At 32.6% G+C, this 20,483-nt stretch overlaps 1 protein-coding gene across 2 annotated transcripts; it reads left to right on the top strand.

Annotated features, from left to right (window-relative positions):
- Window positions 1-8,008: 8,008 nt before the first annotated feature.
- LOC103998498 (calmodulin-binding receptor-like cytoplasmic kinase 2) lies at window positions 8,009-19,989 on the top strand. 2 transcript variants are annotated; one of them, XM_009419982.3, is made up of 6 exons: window positions 8,009-8,333; window positions 16,604-16,839; window positions 16,926-17,094; window positions 17,274-17,363; window positions 18,924-19,222; window positions 19,437-19,989. In XM_009419982.3, exons 1-6 carry the CDS (start codon window positions 8,057-8,059, stop codon window positions 19,707-19,709), a joined length of 1,344 nt encoding a protein of 447 aa, XP_009418257.2. In that variant the 5' UTR covers window positions 8,009-8,056; the 3' UTR covers window positions 19,710-19,989. The 2 variants fall into 2 exon arrangements, with proteins under 2 accessions (XP_009418257.2, XP_064939657.1); XM_065083585.1 differs by having other exon boundaries at window positions 8,193-8,333; window positions 16,632-16,839.
- The last annotated feature ends 494 nt before the right edge of the window (window positions 19,990-20,483 follow it).

Below are 20,483 nucleotides of genomic sequence, written 5' to 3'. Positions count from 1 at the left end.
GACTTGGCAACATCTCAATGATCCATCAGGGGCACCTTAGGTCGAGCCCTCTTTATAAGAGAAACTACTATCAAATAACATTGATGTGACTCCTTCGAATTGCTCCTTAGTATCTCGACACCTACTTTAGCTAAGAACTTCATTAATATATAATAGGTCAACACTATTATGTTGAATCTCGAATTTTGATGATGAAATCAATTGATAGAGTTTATGATCTAATATGTATTTTGAGTTATGAAGGACTAGCTTTGATCATGAAAAGATAATTAAAGTAGGAAAAATCAATGTTGGGCTGGAGTGGAACATGTCAGAAGATTGGACGTCGAGCTGGAGGATTGATCGATATGTCGGCAAAAGGCTTCATGTCATGAGTTCAGGCATCGAGCCTAGAAGAGTGGACATTGCACTAAGGAGATCAAAGTTACAGAGGTCACAAAAAAGGATGATACGCCAAAGGATTGGATGAAGCACCGATGAACCAATGACATGCCGGACAACTTAGTATTCTTGCTTATAATAATTTATCTAGATCAAAGTAGTTTAGAAAGCTAATTGAGTTTGTTTCGGCTGTAACTATGTCAACTCAATTAGGGGTCAATTAGGCCTAAATTGAGACTATTTTAAGCCAAGAGAAAGGCTCATTCAATGATCCAAAATTTGGGTCATGTGGTGGCACCACTAATGGCTTAGTCTCCGAGACATAGTCTCCAAGACTATGTCAAGTGGTAGTACCGTCAGATTGGGTAGTGGTATCGCCCATACATAGTCTCCCAAACTATGTCAAGCGGTGGTACCACTCAGTGTCAGTGCTAAAGGCGATAGTACTGCCCAGCACAAGTGATGGTACCGCCAAGACCTGAGAAACCTGGGATGAGACCTTTTTTGGCTCCAATTTTGAAGTCATTTTAGGTCTATAAATATCCTAGCTATTCCTACATGGAGTAGCACGAATTAGAGCAGAAACAAGTTTCTATTCTGGGTTGTAAAATTGATAAGTGTCCTCTTCCTTTTCTAGTTTTGAGATCATTCAAGAGAGGTGTGAGGCTTATAAGGGTTGTCTCCTTAACCCATGAAAAAGAGGAAGAGTGTAAAAGGATAGTTGATATTTGCCCATTGAAGGAAGATTGGTAGTGGAAGCTAGTGGCCTCGAGTGAAGAAGAATCGAGAGTAGATGTAGGTCATGACGACTGAACCACTATAAAACTCGGTTTGTATTTCTTTCATATTTTTCATTTATATTTCAAACTAATTTACTTGCTTATTACTTTTACTACCTTATGAACATGCTTTCAAGTCAAGTATCTTTCTGATATCGATTTTCATACGAATTTTCAAACCAACGTAATTTTATGAAAGTACTAATTCACCCTCCCACCCCCCCCCCCCCCCCTCTTATGTCGTATTGATCCTAACAATTGGTATCAGAGCCACATTTTTCTCATTTGGTTTAACACCCAAGAGAAATGGCTCTTTTTTGCTTTCAAAAGGTTCACTGTCATTCCTCCTCCTATATTCAATGGGACGAACTATACTTATTAGAAAACTCAGATGAGAGTTTTCTTGCTTTCGTTGAATCTCGATTTATGGAATATTGTTGAAAATGGATTTCAAAAGTCTTCTCTTCCAATGAACGATTGGAATGATTTGGAGAAGAAGACTTTCTCTTTGAACGATAAAGTTATAAATGCTTTATTTTATGTTTTGAATAAAAATGAATTCAATTGAGTTTTTTTTGTGAAATGGCTTATAAGATTTGACACACACTTGAAATCACATATGAAGGCACTAATAGAATTAAAGATTCGAAGATTAATCTTTTGATGCAAGATTTTAAAATATTTTGTATAAATCCAAATGAAACTATTGTTGACATGTACACCCATTTTACAGATGTCATCAATAGTTTAAAAATATTTGATAAAAAATTTTCTAATCTTGAACTTGTAAACAAAATTTTACGATCTCTTTCTAAAAACTAGGATTCAAAAGTAGTTGTCATACAAGAGGCAAAGAACTTAAACAATTTTTCGTTGGATGAACTTATTGGTTCATTGATGACTTATGAAATAATGTGTAAAGCACATGATGAACATGATGAACTTGAGAACAACCTTCCAAAGAACAAGAAGGCTTTCACACTTAGAATAAAAGAAGACAATTCGAGTGAAAGCTCAAGTGATGATGACATAGAACTTCTTGCAAGTAAATTTATAAAATTTATAAAACATGAAAATAAAAATAAAAATTAACTTTAATAGAAGAAGCCGTCAAAGAAGAAGAAATCACTCAAGGTGACTTGGGACGATTCTAGTGCATTCGATGACGAGGAGCAAACCGATGAAGATGAAGTTGTGAACTTACTATAAAATTACTTGATGCTTTTCATGAGTTATTTTTAAATTAGCTAGTAAGAAATAAAAAAATAAAAAAATTATGTTTCTTTTTCTAGTGATTTTAAAAAATTAAAAATTAAAAATTTGAGTATGACAATTACATATTAACTTATAGTACTAAGCATGAAAAGTTAGATTCATTTAAAAAGAAAAATACATTACTACAACAAACAAAATGATTTTGATTGAAAATACTTTATGTTTACTAGAATCATGCTTGATGTTTTAATGATGAATGATGTATTGAAAATGTTAAAAGGTTTGGTATCATGATGATTTTATATTATGCATAAGGATTTGAAGTAATGATGATTTGAAATCTTATGCTTTGGAATTATGTGTTACACCTTTGATCTTGATGATTTTTGTAATAAATCTTGTTTTTTGAGTTTAAACAATTATGCATGTTTTGATTTGGCATAAAAAAACAAAGACATGATTGCATGAAATCAATCACAAAATTTGAAACTAAAAGAACTTAAGCTATTTTTAATCTTATAGTAATCTATCTACGTTGCTTTCATTGAATTATCCGAAAAGTAATTTTGATGATGATTTTGGATTTCTTTTCATATGATTCATTTTAATAATAAGATGATATATCTAATCAAATCATTTATCGATGTTTGCAACATGAGATGTATTTAATATGAAACATTTTTCTTGATTCTTGTATGATTCACTCTCTTAAGAAAATATTCATCCAAATGAATCATGATTATTCTTTTGATTACAACTTGAAAGTTTTATTATGAATCAAGATTTTTCACAAATTATCCTCTTATGATTCTTCTTGGTATTCACTAAAAAGGGGGGATGCATTCAAATTAACCATGATATATCACTAGACTTCTTGATGTTTATAGTTTGAAGTTTATTATGTATAATTTTCTTATATTTATGATATGTATATCTCATGATATAATTGAATCATTGTTGTAAAAGAAGAAGGAAATTGTTAGCTTGCACATTGTACAAGATAACCAAGAAAGTGATAGCTTGAATGATAAACTTAAATATCCCAAATGCATAAATCTTCTTATACATTTTTTGGATCATGATATTGATTTCTTGATTTTTATGACTTGAGTATTTTTTTTAAATCAAGATCGTTTCCTATCATTCCTTCTATTTACAAAAGAAGAAATTTGTCAAAAATGATACATTGTCTTTTGGTATTCATGACTTGATCTTTTATTTTTGGTAATTGAAACATTAATATAAATCTATCCTTGTTATTTATCTTTATCATGATTTCAAAATTGATGTAAAGGAAAACAATTATAACATTGTATTCTTCCCTTTTGTTTTGTTGAATCTCGGATTTTGATAATGAAACCAATTTATAAGTGTTTACGATTTAATCTGTGCTTTGAGTGATGCTGGATGCTTCGATCAGGGAGAGACAATTAAAGCAAGAAGAATCATGTTGAGCCGGAGGAAAACGTGTCAGAAGATTAGACGTTAGGTCAGAGATTCGGTCGACGTATCGACAAAAGACTTCGAGCCATAGATTCGGGCATCGGGCCAAGAAGGGCAGATAATGCGCCAAGTATATCAGAGTTACGAGGTCAACTGGCCGATCTGGCAATAGGTCGCAAGAGAGGACGATGCATCGAAGCATCAGACGAAGCGTCAATGGACCAATGACATGCCGGACAACATGATTCATGCTTAGTAATAATTGTTTAGATCGAAGTGTATTTTTATATGTGCAGGATTAACTACGATAGCAAGGCATAAAGCAAAATAAAGTCCCGGAGTTAAGAACGTGATTTCGTTGGGAGTTCGAGAGTTCATCGGAAGTTCGGACGTTCGTCGGAAGTTCTGCCGGAACCAACCGAGAAGTCCAGGAGCTTACCAAAGAAGCTTGTCGGAACTCGCCAAGAAGATTATCGTGAAGTCCAGGAGCTTGCCAGAAGTCTGCCGGAACATTGCCGAGAGAACGTCGGAAGTTCATCGGAAAGATCGTCGGATGCTCGTTAGAAGAAATCAGACTTATCTTGCTTAGAATATATCTTAGGAATCATAGTTAGCACATAATTAGAGTTGGGATTAGGAGGTAATCCCATCAACTCTGTTAGGGGCCAACTAGGCCCGAAGTTGGACTGGTTTAAGCCGGATTCAAGGCCCAACCAGCATGTTGAAACCTTGGCCAGGGTGGTATCGCTTGGGGAATAGCACCCCAAGATTCCTGGGCGGTGGTACCACCGGCAGCAATGCTGCCAGCAGTGGTACCGCCCCTGTTTGGCGGTGGTATTGCCTAGTACCAAATCCTGCGATGGTAGTACCGCCCAAGAACGGCAATGGTACCGCCAGTACCTAGGAAACCTGGGATGAGACCTTTTTAAGCTCCAAGTTTGAATCAACTTGAAGCCTATACTAGTTAACAAACAAAAGCATAGAGAATTTAAAGAGGGAAAAACGCTATTGTAATCTCTTAAGAATCCTCCTCTACTAGTCTAAGTGTTAGAATAGTTTAAGAGAGGAGTGAGTGCTTATAAGGATTGTCTCCTAAACCTGGTAAAAGAAGAAGAGGGGTGTAAGAAGGAGGTTGATTTTCACCTATTAAAGGAAGATCGATAGTGGATGCCGGTGGCCTCGACAGAAGAGGAATCGGAGGAGTGGATGTATGTCATGATGATCGAACCACTATAAAACTAGCGTGTTCTTCTCTTGTTTGCATTTCTATATTTGAGCAATTTATATTACTGCAAATTGAATCTTTACTTGCCTACTGCATTCACTTCATATACGAATGAGATTTCAAGCTATCTTTCCGAGTTCGGTTTTTAACGTACGAAAGAGTTTTATAAAACCAACATAATTTACCGCTACACTAATTCACCCCCCTCTCTTAGTACCGACTTGTTCTTAATAGTTGGTATCAAAGCCTCGTATTTCTCATTTGGTTTCTAAGAGAAATGACTCTTTTCGGCTTTCAAGAGAGCCACTCTCTCATTCATCCTCTCTTTTTCAATGGGACGAACTACACTTATTGGAAAACTCAAATAAGAGTTTTCTTGCTTTCATTGAATCTCGATTTCTGCCACATAGTCGAATTGTGAAATAACTTTCGATATTTGGCACATTCTCGAAATCATACACGAAGGCACGAATAGAGTTAAAGAGTCTAAAGTCAATCTTTTAATGTATAATTTTAAGTTATTTCATATGAAACCAAGCGAAACCGTTGTTGACATATATACCCATTTTACAGATATCGTCAATGGTTTAAAAGCACTTAGTAAAAGCTTTTCGGATTTTGAACTTGTAAATAAAGTTTTACGCTCACTTTCTAAAACTTGGATTCAAAAGTAATGGCAATTCAAGAATCAAAGAATTTAAACTATTTTCCATTCGAAGAACAAATTGGGTCTTTGCTGACCTATGAAATGACGTGCAATGCATGTGAAGAACTTGAGAACCACCTTCCAAAGAACAGGAAGGATTTCGGACATCGAACAAAAGAATATCACTCGAGCATAAGCTCAAGTGATGGTGAACATGAACTCCTCACTACGAAATTTAAAAGATTTATGAAACAAAAATTAAAGAACAAAAAGAACACAACTACTTGCTATGAACGCAAGAAGAAGGAAGCTCTTTGGGACGAATTGAGCTCCTTCGAAGACGAGGAGAAAATCAATAAAGGCGAGGTGGCAAACTATGCCTTAACAACTTTCGACGATAAGGTAATCAAAATACTCTTAATTTATTTTAAAATTACATAATGCTTTTCATGAGTTATTTTAAATTTAGTTTAGAATTAATTTTCTTGAAAATTACATGTTTAATAATGAAAATGCAAAAATTAGGAATCATGCTTATCATTTTAGTAATTTTAAAAATATTTATGAAAATTATATATTTATAATAAACAAAATGATTTTGATTAAAAATACCTTGTGAAATCATATTTGATGATATCATGCCTAATAAATTTATTTTTCGAAATTATGCATAATGATTCTTACGATTTATGGATTATCGATTTTTACCTTAATGAAAATGATTTTTTCAGTTTTAAAAAAAATACATGATTTGATTTAAATAACAAAGACATGCAAATAATGTAAGTATCTTGATGATTTTATATTTAATTAAGTATGATGATTTGAAGAAATAATGTGTATCTTGATGATTTTTTATTTTGATTGAAACAATGATGTCTCTGTGATGATTTGAAAACATGATAAACGAGATGTGATGTTTTTGTTCACTGGGCCAATGATAATGTTCATTGTGATAGAGGGTAGTATTCTTGAGATTAATTATTATTCTGATATTTGATCCGGGCAATGCATTAACTTCCCTGGCGTGAGTTGTACGACATCTGCAGTTGTTTTCCTCTTCCTTGTACATTTATTGATGGTTACACTGGTTAATTAGGTTTCTCACCAATTGAGTGGTACTATCAACGCAATCAGCATACAAACTTCTGTACTCAACAAAAGAAAAGTATTTATTACATACTGTATACAGCAAACTGCCTAACGTAGATCAGATTGCATGGAATATTTATCATGTAACTTCAGCTAGTTTAGCTCTGCATATTTGCAAAATTCGTCCAAGTCTTCGTTCGTTCTTCCGCAATGCTTCATGTTCAGCAGGTTACAGACAATGGATGCAGGGGGGGTTACATGTGAACGCAGGCACTTTGAATACTGGACAAAGTAATGTGCAAACCTCAGAATGAAGACACTCTATTTGGTATCTACGCGCTGCTTCCAATCACGGGAGTAGGCGATCGGGTAATAAATATTATAGGAAGAGATTTTTATGAGGTGGTTTGGACTGGGAAGATGAAAAGTCATCATCATGCATCTTTCAACGTCACAAACCAACGGATTGGATTGCTTGCATATCCTTTGCCAAATTGATTTGATTTGACATATGCAAATAGACCTTATGCAGCGCGAGCGTAGGAAATTATAGTCTTGCTTGTAGCCGGTGGATCTGATGGAACAAATGTCAGTAAGTTGTGTTATTATTTTCAAAAAAAATATTTGTATAATGATTTTTATTTTTTAAAAAATATTCGTATAAGTGAAAACAAGATGTAAAATTTATTATTTTCGTTATAAAATGTTTGGTATTAGTATATTTATTGTAGTGAGAGCAGTGAGTTCATTAGTATTTTATGTTAAGCATTTTTTTATTCTTAGATAAACAACCAATCGTAATGTAGATTTGACGGTGCAGATTATTTAATGTGATTGAGATTTTCTTTAATTAACTCATCATAAAATAATCTATTCTTATTAATATGAGTCGCCCACTCAAAAGCAATGGAACATTTGAAATTTCAACGGATATCAATAGCTATTTACCAAGATGAGTCGTTGCCTCAATTCAATCGAAACCTTTCTATTTGGTGGAGACAAGTCTGAGTTGGAGCCCACTCTTTAAGAGCTGGATGGATCCTCCCCAAGCATTGCAAAGATATAGTTACAGTTCGACCGTTCAGATGGCTCTACTACGGTTCTGATGCGTTATCTAGGCCCGAAGTCTTATACTTAGCATTGGAGGGGATCCTCCGCTCAGGACTTCATTTCTACTGGGGCCCACGTTAGACGAGACCCTGCTTAAAGTTGCATCTTGCAGACTTGCACTTCTCGGTAGCTCCTCCCGAGACCCCTTCGGCGTCCGCGCCTCCGATGCAGCGGAGATCCAGCTCGCAGCCCAGAGGGCCGAATCCGAGAGCCGTCGATAGCAGGGCTTCCTTCATCGCGACCCCCGACCGATGGGAAACCTCGAGGAGCTCCGTCGCCTCCTTCGCGTCCTCAGCAGCCACGGCCGGCAGCACGTCTTCGGCGCCCAAGCGGAGCTCGTTCAAGGCCTTCCTTAAGGCGATCGTCTTGTTCTTCTCTACCACTAAGCCCGGGATCACGTCGGCGAGGCCTAAAACTACTCGAAGCCTCGAGTCTCCTTATGGTATGCGCTCTCTCTCTCTCTCTCTCTCTCTCTCCGGTTCTTGTAGTCCTTCCGATTTCATGTTGAAACTAGACACTTTATTGGATTTTTGTTGTTCACGATGTAGCCATCCTACTGTGAAAGTTGCAAGCACTTCGTATCCTGAATTTGACTGCCTAATTTTGGCAATTGGATTGCCGGGAACTGAGAAACAAGTAGGTTCCAGTGGTGCCTACCAAAATATAGTTTATAGTAGGCGGTTGTGTAAGCATAAAAATTATGATTATGTTACTGTTATGTGAAAAGTTTTAATATCAAATCAAATAATGATATATCAAATTTACGATACTTATTTTTCGATATCATTTAGAAAACCTTTATCTAATATGTAGGAACATTATCATCGGATCCGAAAGTTGTAATGATGTCGATCTAGGAAGTCCTCATGTTTCGTCTTTCTCTTTTTTTTAATAAGAAAACTAAACTCATCTTTCTCTTTTTCATCGTTCATAGGATCGCTATGACTGTTGTTTCGGCCCTAGGAAGTCAATTTATAGGCAAGAGAAGAGGATCTAGGATAGTAATTAGGAGAGTTCTTCTATCAAAATTATCCCAAAATTTTTTTTACTATAATTAGTATTTATTTTTATTGATAATCAAAATTCAATTAAATCTATAATATATCTTATATAATTTGATAGGGTCATATAATATAGTATTTTCTTACTTAGCTTATTAATTGGTAAGATATAGAAGAAATTTAAAATCAAAATAAATAAAATAAAATATTAAAAAATAATTTTACTTAATTAGATTCTAAAAATTTGAAAAAATATTTTAATATGTATACGAATTTTATAAAATAGATTAATAAATATAATCAAGTCTTGAGATAAAATTTTTCGATCGTAAAACTTGATTAATAGTCTCAAAGCATGCCAAAAAATTAACTTTTATTGTTTATAATATAATAATAAATTACTTTATATTTTTTCCTATAAATTATCCTTTCAATTGATAAATATAAAACGTGAAGTGGACTTTCTATTATTGAGGTAATTTACAAAATCAGTATCTGAAAATATCATCATTTCAAGTTGATCTAATTTCATAAATATGAGTATATAATCCTTTGTTTGAAAATTTTATCTTATTACTTTCTTTATAGCTTTTTTAATTTTTTATTCTTAAGTTAACTCTAATATCTACCTAGTATATCAACTACAAAATTGATATATGGTTTGGTTAGGCTTAAGCATATAATAGACTTCTAATTACGCATACAAAAAGAATATTTTTCTTTCATTTGATTCTCTTCTAAGTTATTTTTAAAAATACTTGTTTTGATTGAAAATTCTACTTTTGTCATTTGCTAAACAAAAGTTTACACTAGATCTTTCCAAGATTCGATTAATATATCATTTTTGAGATAATCATAACAACCTTTAAATTATATTCCTGAATATCTTAATACCAATAATATAAGTTCATATCAATCATCTTAAAATTCTTAGTAAGAAATTTCTTAGTTCAGTATAAAAAACCAAGATCACTACTGATAAGCAAAAGATTATCCACATATAAGACCAGTATAATGAACTTGCTCCCACTACCTTCAGATATTAACATTGATTAATATATTTTTTAAATATAAAAAATAATGGTATTATGAAACTTTAGATATCATTATCTAAAAGCTTTTTTAAAGTTTTAAATGATTTTCCTAAATTTTCATATCAAATTTTACATTACTTTTATTTTCTCTGTGAATCGTTTAGGTTAATCCATATAAAGTTTTTTATCCAGATTTCTCTTTAAATAAGTTGTTTTCATATTCATCTGATGTAACTCAAAATCATAATTAGTTACATGATTCTTAACGAGTTTATTTAAAAAACTAAAAAAATATTTCGTTATGTTCGATGCATTCTTTATGAGTAAAACATTTGACCACGAGTTTAACTTTAATATCGTTTGATATTATCTTGAGTCATAATTTATTCGAAAGAGTTATTTACAATCGGCTCTTTTACGGTAATTGAGCAATTTGATGAGTTCTCAAATATCATTCTAGTATATTGATTTCAAATCTTCTTTCATCGCATCATAACACTTTTCAAGATCGTTACTTTTTATAACTTGTGAAAATACTAAGGGATCTTTTAATTCCTATGTCATGAACTGATTCTTGTAGATATACCAAATAATAATTAGAAATGACAGATCTCCTTTCCTTTTAGATTTTCTTAAAACTGTTGGTTGTGATTATTCTACAAGATCATTAGTGATGACATTAACATTATATGAGAGTTTATCAATGTTATTTTGTTATTTCTCATCATCAATTCTTTAGTGACTTGAGGAACAGCAATCTCTTAAATATAAAATGATAAAGGAGTATCAACTTGTATTTTCTTAATATTAAGATTAAATTTTGAGATTTTCATTCCTATTGATTCGTTATTTTTTAGAAATATTATATTACTTGATTCAAATATTCTTGTACTATGATTACGATAATAAAATCTGTGAATAAATAATAAAATACCTAGAAATAGTCTTTGAATCAAAATTCTTTTTATGTAAATTGAAAACCCTTATCTTTTTAGGGAATCCTAAATATGTAAATGTCTTAAATTAGGTTTCCTACTAGTTTATAACTCAAAATAAGTTGATGAAATTGACTTACTAAGAACTCTGTTCAATATATACATAACCATCCTTTGTGCTTCTCCTCAATTGATTCGAGTATAGAAGAATTACTCATTATGCTCTAACCATATCCATAAGAGTACGGTTTCATCTTTCAACAATCTTGTTCTGCTGTGAAACATCTGGTAAAACATATTGAGCATAAATACCTTGTTTTTTCAGGAATCTAGCAAAAGAACTAGAATTATGATCGGGTTCATCATTGTTGAATCTTGGATTTTGATGATGAAATCAATTAATGGGTTAATTGATCTAATCCATATTATTGAGTTAAGTGTGCAGGATAAACTACGATAGCTTGAAGACATAAAGCAAGTCTACCGAAGTCAAGTTCGATGGGTGTTCGAGAGTCCGCCGAGAGTCCGAAGATTTGTCGAAAATACTGTCGGAACCAACCGAGAATAAATCGGGGACTTGTCGAAGTTTTTGGAAGTCCACCGAAGAGATCGTAAGAGGTTCGCGGATATCACCGAGAAGATTCGGCTACTTGCCAAAGACTCGTTGAACTCGCCACAAGATCGAGAGCCTGTTGGGAGTCCGCCGGAAGAAATCGGAAGTCCACTGGAAGATCGCCGGAAGGAAACTCGACGTTGCCTGTTAAAAAACCTACTTAGGACTATGTATTAGATCAATTAACCCATCAATTGATTTTATCATCAAAATCCGAGATTCAACAATCTCTCCCTTTTTTATGATGACAATCAATTGATGACGGAGTTAAACATAACTCCCCTTATCTATATGCCATATAATGAGAAGATAAAAACACTTGAATTTAATCTCTTTGAATTCAAGCCTAAACCGATAAGTTCTATCTGTTGAACTTATCGTTATTCTCTATAAGCATGAGCAAATACGAAACTTCGTATTTCTCATAATTTCAAGCTATGAAAATTATTTTCAAGTCGAATGATAAATGACATTATCATTTCGACAAGAGATATGAACTTTCAATATAAATCTCATGATATAAATGTAAGGCATGATTTCATATGATCATGAGATGAAACGATAACCAATATAAAAACTTTCATATTGCAATATTCTCAAAAAGTTTTGCGATGCATATAAAATATTTGCATTACACAACATATTAGCTTTTGCAATCCATATAAGTCATGCTATCACATTGGCACAAGTCATCAATCTTTTGCTCATTCTTCTCTCCCTTTGTCATTAACAAAAAGGAGATGAGACTTTAAGCGTACAATTTGTTATCACCCCCCCCCCCCCCCCTCTTAGTGCCGTTCCGATCCTAACAATCATAACTATCATAAAATTTATCATCCTTATCAGATCTGACAATTTTTGACTTTTCTATCTAATTATCTCTCGATTTCATTTATGTACACCTAAATGTGTTAATAGCTTAAGATCTTAGATAGTTATATTTCAATCAATAATCTATAAAGGTGATAAAATATTTCACTTCACTAAAACAAGAAATATAGAGTAGCCCGTAGATACAAGCATGTATATAAAGGAGTTCATGAAACTATGTTTCATTCTAATATTTGATTATAAGATTGCTGTAAATTCAATATTCTCATTAATTATGTACAAACCATCATATAAAATTAAAAAAAAAACTTTATTTTTATTGAATCAAGATAAGCTTACCTCAACCAAAAGAGAAATAATATCTTGACAATTCTAGATAAAGAACTCCAATTTTTAGAATTGTAGGAACATAATATATATCATCAAAATCCATCAAATAAATCGCCTCCAAGTGTAGGCGATAAGTATTAACTATTATCGCTTTTGCTTTAAGATGATTTCCTATAATGATGAATATTTCATACTCTTTTGGTTCTCATTATTAAAATGAATCTCTATTAGTGGTAATATAAGTTGAAGCGCTAGAATCAATCAACCAAATATTAAAAAATGACTTCTATAATATTTAATTTAAAACATACAAAGGTCAGACTTATATCTTTCCCTTTCGAATTAAAACCTTATAGTCCTTTACATAATCTTTCTTGTCACAAAAGTAGTATTTTATTTATGAGTTTATATTACATTTATAAGCTAAGCTAATTTATTTGATAAATTATGCTTAAACCTTTTATAATTACTCATTCTTTGAGTAGTATCCAAAATATTATGAGTCTTTCTTACTTTAGTCTTAATTCTTCCTATATATATATATATATATATATATATATATATATATATATTAGTCAACTCATTTAAGTTTTACTTATCCTTAATTTTATTATAGTAAAATTTAAATGAGTTAAACTAAGAAGAATTAGAATTAAAAATAAATTATACAAGTAAGGACTCAAGTATATTTATGCCCAATGTTATTGACCTTACAACTTTGTCAGCTATATTGAGAGTATAATCTTGAATTCCTCAAATACTATAATATTGAATTTCAGTCATTTCTTTTATTATTATGTCAACCAATGACTTATCAGCAAATTTAAGTTTATCTTTAAATATTCCATTGTGCTAGTTATATACTATAATGAAATTTAAATATTATTAATAATTATCATAAAATTATATTTTTTTAATCTTTCTCGATCACTTATCTCAATTATTTATTCTACAGAATTTTTAGTAGTTATGTCTGTGATCCTTTTAACTAGTCTTATCAAAGTCTAACATACCTAGTGTAAATTATATATGCTTAAGTTATTTATAATTATTTAATTCAGAAAACATATGGATATTTATAAGAATGTAATGAAGGAACTATAATAAAATAAAATAATATTAATATTTTAAATTTTTTAATAAATGTTAAACTATCGGTATCATCTTTATTTTACATTTGGATAAATTATTAACATATCTATTGTTCATACAAAATTATTGATGGAGGATTGATGTCATTCTTGTGGAACAGTATTGCTATCTTTGGGTATACAATCTTAAACTCCAAGAATATCTAAAATAGTATCATCCTATCTCATCACATATATTTGAAGTTCTCGTTTGGGATTATCTAAATCTCTTAATTATGTGTAATATTATAAATATTATTTTTCTTAATATCATTTAGGGCTAATTTTTTTAATATAATTTTATAAGTTATTGGTCTAGACCACTTTGACGACTACAAAGCAATACAATAATATAAAATATAATTTAAAATATCTTATAAATAATAAAATATTATTATAAATCATATCCCGAAGCCTATCAGCCTAGACCACTTTGATAGCTACCTGTTAGATAAAACTCAAGGATATGAGTTACAAATAATATCCACCAAAATTTTTTAATCTAATATATGTTAAAATAATTTAATAATAATAAAATAATAATTATAATAATTATTAAACATTAATCAACATAAAGGAAAACTCATATGATAATTGTAATCATGATAAATCATAAATCATACCTTTTATATGAAAAATAAATATTATTTCATAATTTTAAATATATGCATATAAATAACTAAACAAATATCTAAGAATAATAATTAAAATTTTAATTATTACACAAAAAAATTTATCAATATGTTATATGAGAAAACAATAAAAGAAAATCATGATATATATATATATATTTTTTTTTTTTTAATTTCTAAGGAACCCTTAGACCTATCAACCCTATTTAATTGGATAGGCTTAAAATTGGGCTAAATATCAACATAATTAAATCAGTCAATAATTAAAGTTGATCAAAATAAAAAATTGATCAAAATTTGACTTTTCCTAAATTCGATCAAAACTTGATTGATCGAATATAAATCAAGTCAAATAGTCAAAATACAATAATGATCAAATCTGATCAAAAAATACTTAATCGAATTAGTTAATTTTATAATTGAGGGCATAAGTAAAAAAAATTTAGTTTTGGAGGGTACAATTATAATTTTTCTTAGGATATATGATAGAAATATATAATTTTTGAAGGGCAAAACTATCAAAAGGATATAAATTAGAATTAAAAGATTTATAAGGACTAAACTATAATTTTATGGGGATATATATTAGAAGTATATAATTTCTAAAGGATAAAACTATTAAAATGACATCAACTAAAATTAAACGAATTAAAACAGGCAAAAAAGTCCTTTTATCGATGAAAAACCCTAATCCCTTCCCTTTAATCGTCGTTGTGCAGCCATCGTGGTGCTCGGCCTGAGGCCGTCGTGGTGCCATCGACAGCTAGTGACCAATCACCGATGACTTGCCTCTCCCTTAGCCAATGACGTAGCGACTAGTGATATAGCCCCCTAGCCGCTACCTCAATTCCCTTTTCCATTGCAACCCCTTCCACAACTCCCAAGAGATCTATAGTGGCTTCCTCCGTTGCATACTCTGCCAGCCTTCAGCGTCTAGTTGACACCAGTCACAGCTAGCAAATGCTACCGCAGCGGCATTGTTGCAGCTACCAAGCAACAACATTATTGTAGCCGCCGCAAGCAGCAACATTGCTGTAGCCACAGGTGACCAAGGCAGGCTAGTCGTCACAAGGTTGCTACACACAAGTAGTCGTGCATGCGATCTTCATTGGTTGTCGTGCATGCGATCTTCATTGGTTATTACATCCCATGGTGCTTTCGTTGTGTATAGTAGCATCTATACGCAGTCGCTGCCTGCAACTAGGTTGGCGATCATTGGAGGATGTTACCCTTAACAATACTATCGTCGACAGCAAGCTGTCGACGGCGGTCCATCGATCAAATACGAGGAACCTTACATTGCCTATAAGTAGGTGACAAGACGAACTAAATAGAAAAGCAAATTGACAATAAAGACAAATCATTTAAGCATTATAAATCAAAATCAAATAACACATTTTCGTAAACGAAGAGTACTAATAAATAGATCTAAGATATTTAATTTTAAAACACGACTCTGATACCAATTGTTAGCATAAAAAACGTGATTATGCTATTGTTATGTGAAAGACATTAATACCAGAAGCTGAAATCAAATAATAATAGATCAAATTTATGATGTACCTTTTGATGCCATTTAGAAAGCCTTTATTTGATCTGCAGGTGCATTGTCGTTAGATCCGAAAGCTGTAGCGATGTCAATTTACAAGGAAAACTAGATTCACCTTCTCCTCTCTTCTTATCCTTTATAGGACCGCTATGAGCAATGGATTAGGGACTAACAAAGATTGAGAATAGATCTATAATCTCAATAACTGATGTTTCGTCCTTATGATGTTTTATCCTTTTATAGGCGAGAGCAGAGAGTCTAGGATGATAATTAGAAGAGTCACTCCTATCAAGGTTATATCTTAAGGAATTCTGCAATAATTGGACTTCCTTTCTATTGATCGATAACGGTAATTAAAATCTAATTAAATCTATAATATATAATTAGAGATAGGGCCACATAATCTAACAGGTTGTTCTTGAAATGTAGAGATCTTATTTTCGCCACTAAGTGGATGTCTTTCTTGAACTTTGATGAACCATTTAACTGTAAAGTTCAATTATTTGATTAATTGGAGATTTTGATTCCACCAACCTTATTTTACAAATCTTGTTTTGTTATTGGGATTGAATTTTGAAGTTTAAATTTATGTGCCAATGTGGAATTGAAATAGTGAGGAACAAAGTGTTAAAACTCTACTTACCAATCACTTTGTAGCAACCCCTGTTCGTAATTTTCATGGTAGTTTGGGGACATCAAAAAACGGGGCATGCCATGGCGGAGACTCGCCATGGAGGAAAGAAACTGGGACTATGCGATTCAACATGGAGGAGATTTTGCAAGCAACTAAGAACTTCTCCCCTTCGTTAAAGGTTGGGCAAGGTGGGTTTGGGACAGTTTATAAAGGGATGCTCGATGATGGCACACTCATTGCAGTTAAACGTGCCAAAACGGTTAGTGGAGTTCCTTTTTTGTTTTTGCCATTTAATGTGGCAACTTGTTGCCGATGTGAAAATTGGAATTTTGATGTCTTATGCAGAGCATGCATGACAACCATGTGAGTGTGGAGTTCCAGAGTGAGATCAAAATATTGGGACAGATTGAACACTTCAATTTGGTCAGGTTCTTTGGTTATTTGGAGGACAATGATGAGAGAGTCATTGTGGTTGAATATGTGCCTAATGGAACACTCCGAGAGCATCTTGATGGTAGTCATTTTTCTTCCTCGTTTCATATTGATGCTATGGTCATGTCATGGTTGTGCTTTTGTTGGTTATCTTGCTTTCATCATCACTAGTTCAAGTCATGACGAGTGATGTCTGATGGCATTGAATTTTTAGTTGATGTTGGGGAAATTGAGTAGTAACTTGTGCTCTGGAATATACAGGTTTTCGTGGAAGCTATCTTGATCTTTCATCACGACTTGATATTGCAGTTGATGTAGCTCATGCTGTCACATATCTTCACATGTATGCAGGTAAGATTGAAACAAAATATTGATTTTGCTACTTCCTTTCCTCCAATCAGTGGGAGCTGAAAACTTCAAATCAATGAGTTCAGAATGACTATAATGCTATTGCTGTAAGGAGTATGTTTTCTTTTGCACCAGCAACTTATACACTATCACAAACTGAATTTATCAGCTTCTTCAATTGAGTTGGTCTTTATTGATGAAAAAAATGGAAAGGAATCATATACTGGCCCTAATATTTGGCTCAAGGCCTTGCTTTATGGTTTCATGTTCCAATGTTGATTTAGAAGATTCAAAGAAATAAAAAGGAATCAGTCCTGCATGTATTTGGTCAAGAGACAGTCTTGCTATCATTCACTCCTTGTCTTGTATGAAATAGTATGTTGTGAAACAAAATTTGTGCTTTAATACCTTTAAACTTCATTTACTTGATCTTTCCTTTTTTTCTCCCCTTGCATTTGAGCATAAAGTGATGTTTCTTGGGAAGTGAGATGTCATCTCATACAATTTTTGTGTAATGGAATTTTCGTTTTCCGTATATGATGGGGAGTTTTTGGGGGGGATTGGGAGGCTATTACAGCTTAAATGCTAGGATTCCTCCTTGGCATCAGCTTTCGATTTTCTTTCTCTTTGCCTTCTTAAACAAAAACTACAAATTTGAATTTGGAGTATGTTGGGTAGTGTTGTTCTAGTTTATATATCTCTTATGAATGCTGTTGGAGGTAAATTTTTTTGCTTACAATAATTTCGAAGGTAAGAAAAGGCAAAGGGAATATGACTTGGTGATATTTATTTTCATTTCATGCGCCATGCTCCTTGTCATATGGAATGTGAATTCCAAGTCATTCGCTATTCACCCTTTAATCTCTCATTAAACCTATTTTTCTCCATATATATGGTCTTGATCTTGGTCGGATTGGTTGGACTCTGATATACATTGTGGTTTGTGATGTGTTTTAGTACAATTTAATAGATTGTTCATATAATGGAATCCATTTTTGGAAACAGCATATGCTTCAGGAATAAGAGCTATGACGTAGCCAATATCATGGGTTACCACATAAACCCTTCCTTGACAAGTTAATCAACCACCTTTAATCAGCCAAAAACATGTGTGGTTAAGTAACCCTGGAAGTGGGATCACAATGGACATACTATGTATATCGCCTTAATTGGTATTTGAGTTGTGTTATTACTGCTACATCTTTAGAGCAGAAAGCGAAACCCTGGTTCTTTTCTCTTGATTCCTGTCTACCCTCAAATCAATATTTCTGTATTTTATGCACCTTATCACTGAGTTCTTGCTCATGTCACATGAAGAATTTGATTAATTTCAACAGTTTGGGCATGAATTTTTACCAGTCTGTGTATGTTTTGCTAAAAAACTGAACAGTATTTTTTCACTAAATCCATTGTGTGCGCAAGTGTCTACATTTATAAACATTAAACTTCTGTGGAAAATTATGCATACACTTTTTAAATTATATGAAGTGTTTGACCAAGGCAATTAGTTACATTCTTTGTCATTAAAATGGATGCGCTGATCCATTGTTTTCTTTGATGCAGATAATCCTATTATCCACAGAGATATCAAGTCATCTAATATTCTTCTTACCGAAAACCTGCGTGCCAAGGTTGCTGATTTTGGCTTTGCCCGACTGGGTGTAAATGAGGCTGGAGTTACCCATATTTCCACCCAAGTTAAAGGAACTGCTGGTTACTTGGATCCGGAGTATATTCGAACTTATCAACTTACGGACAAAAGTGATGTATTCTCATTTGGTGTGTTATTAGTAGAATTAATATCTGCACGCCGCCCCATAGAGCGTAAAAGAATACTCAAGGAAAGGGTAACAATAAAATGGGTATGTGCTTTTGTCTTTTATACAATTAATGTCATGTGTCTTAAAATTAGGCTTTTTAGAATATTATTTATTAATTCTTAATAGAAACTACGATTTAAATACTTGTAATTTCTCTCACAAATTTCAATTGCAGTAAAATAGTTGAAACTTTATGATTTTGTTAAGGTTGTAAGACATAATTTATGATTTATTTGATCCTGAATTATCTGATCAGGCGATGAAGAAATTCAGAGAAGGAAGGACAATTCAGATTTTGGATCCGAATCTTCCACAAACACCAGCAAATAATCTGGCTTTGGAGCGGATCATCGAGCTGGCTTTGCAGTGTTTAGCTCCTTTCAGGCAGAGCAGGCCCTGCATGCGGAGCTGTGCAGAGATATTATGGAACATCCGAAAGGATCACAGGGAGCTGTTATCTTCAGATCCCCTCTCCCAGACTTCCCATCAAAGAACCCTTCCATCGGCGACAAGAGTTACATTTAAGTAAGATCTGCACACTGTAGTAAGCAGCTCAACTTGCAAATTCAGCACTCTCATCATCGTCATAGGATTGGATTATGCTGGTAAATTGCTTTCAAAGATGGGAAGATTAATATTTTGAGAGGGAATGCATGTAGAGGTTATGTTAATGGTTTGCATAGATGAAATTATACATATACATATGTATGATACAAGTTCCAAACTCGATTGACATGGGAAGTTAGGGTTCCTTTGTAGTTAAATTTTCCAATATATTTATACGTCTACAACAAATGCCTTCCCTTGAAGTATTGCAAGAGAAGAAATGAAAACACATGCATTAGCATTAGAACGATGATAATATCTTGTGTAATTCTTCCTTTTAAGTTTTTATATGCCCCACACGATATATATATATATATATATATATATATATATATATATATATATATATATATATATATATATATATATATATATATATATATATATATATATATATATCTCGAATTTTTAGAAAACACTCTTAATTTGAGAAATTCTCATAGCACTCCTATGTTTGACTTAGTGATAGAGGCACAACCCTCCCTCATTATTAGTCATGAGCAAGGAACAAGGGATGGCAAGTAGCCTTCCTGCACCCTCTTCTTACCATCAACCGGTAAGCAAGGAGGCCAAGTGTGAGAGGCTACCCTTTAAAAGGAAATATAGATAACACATATAAAAATATTTGTAAACAAGTTACTTTACTTTTTTTACTATAGATGGCTTGAGAGGCTAGTTTGGGACTATTATACCTTAG

The sequence above is a fragment of the Musa acuminata genome, chromosome BXJ1-9, assembly GCF_036884655.1.
Source record: "Musa acuminata AAA Group cultivar baxijiao chromosome BXJ1-9, Cavendish_Baxijiao_AAA, whole genome shotgun sequence".
In the NCBI taxonomy this organism is placed as follows: Eukaryota; Viridiplantae; Streptophyta; class Magnoliopsida; order Zingiberales; family Musaceae; genus Musa; species Musa acuminata.
This window is presented reverse-complemented; position numbering and strand designations above follow the sequence as displayed.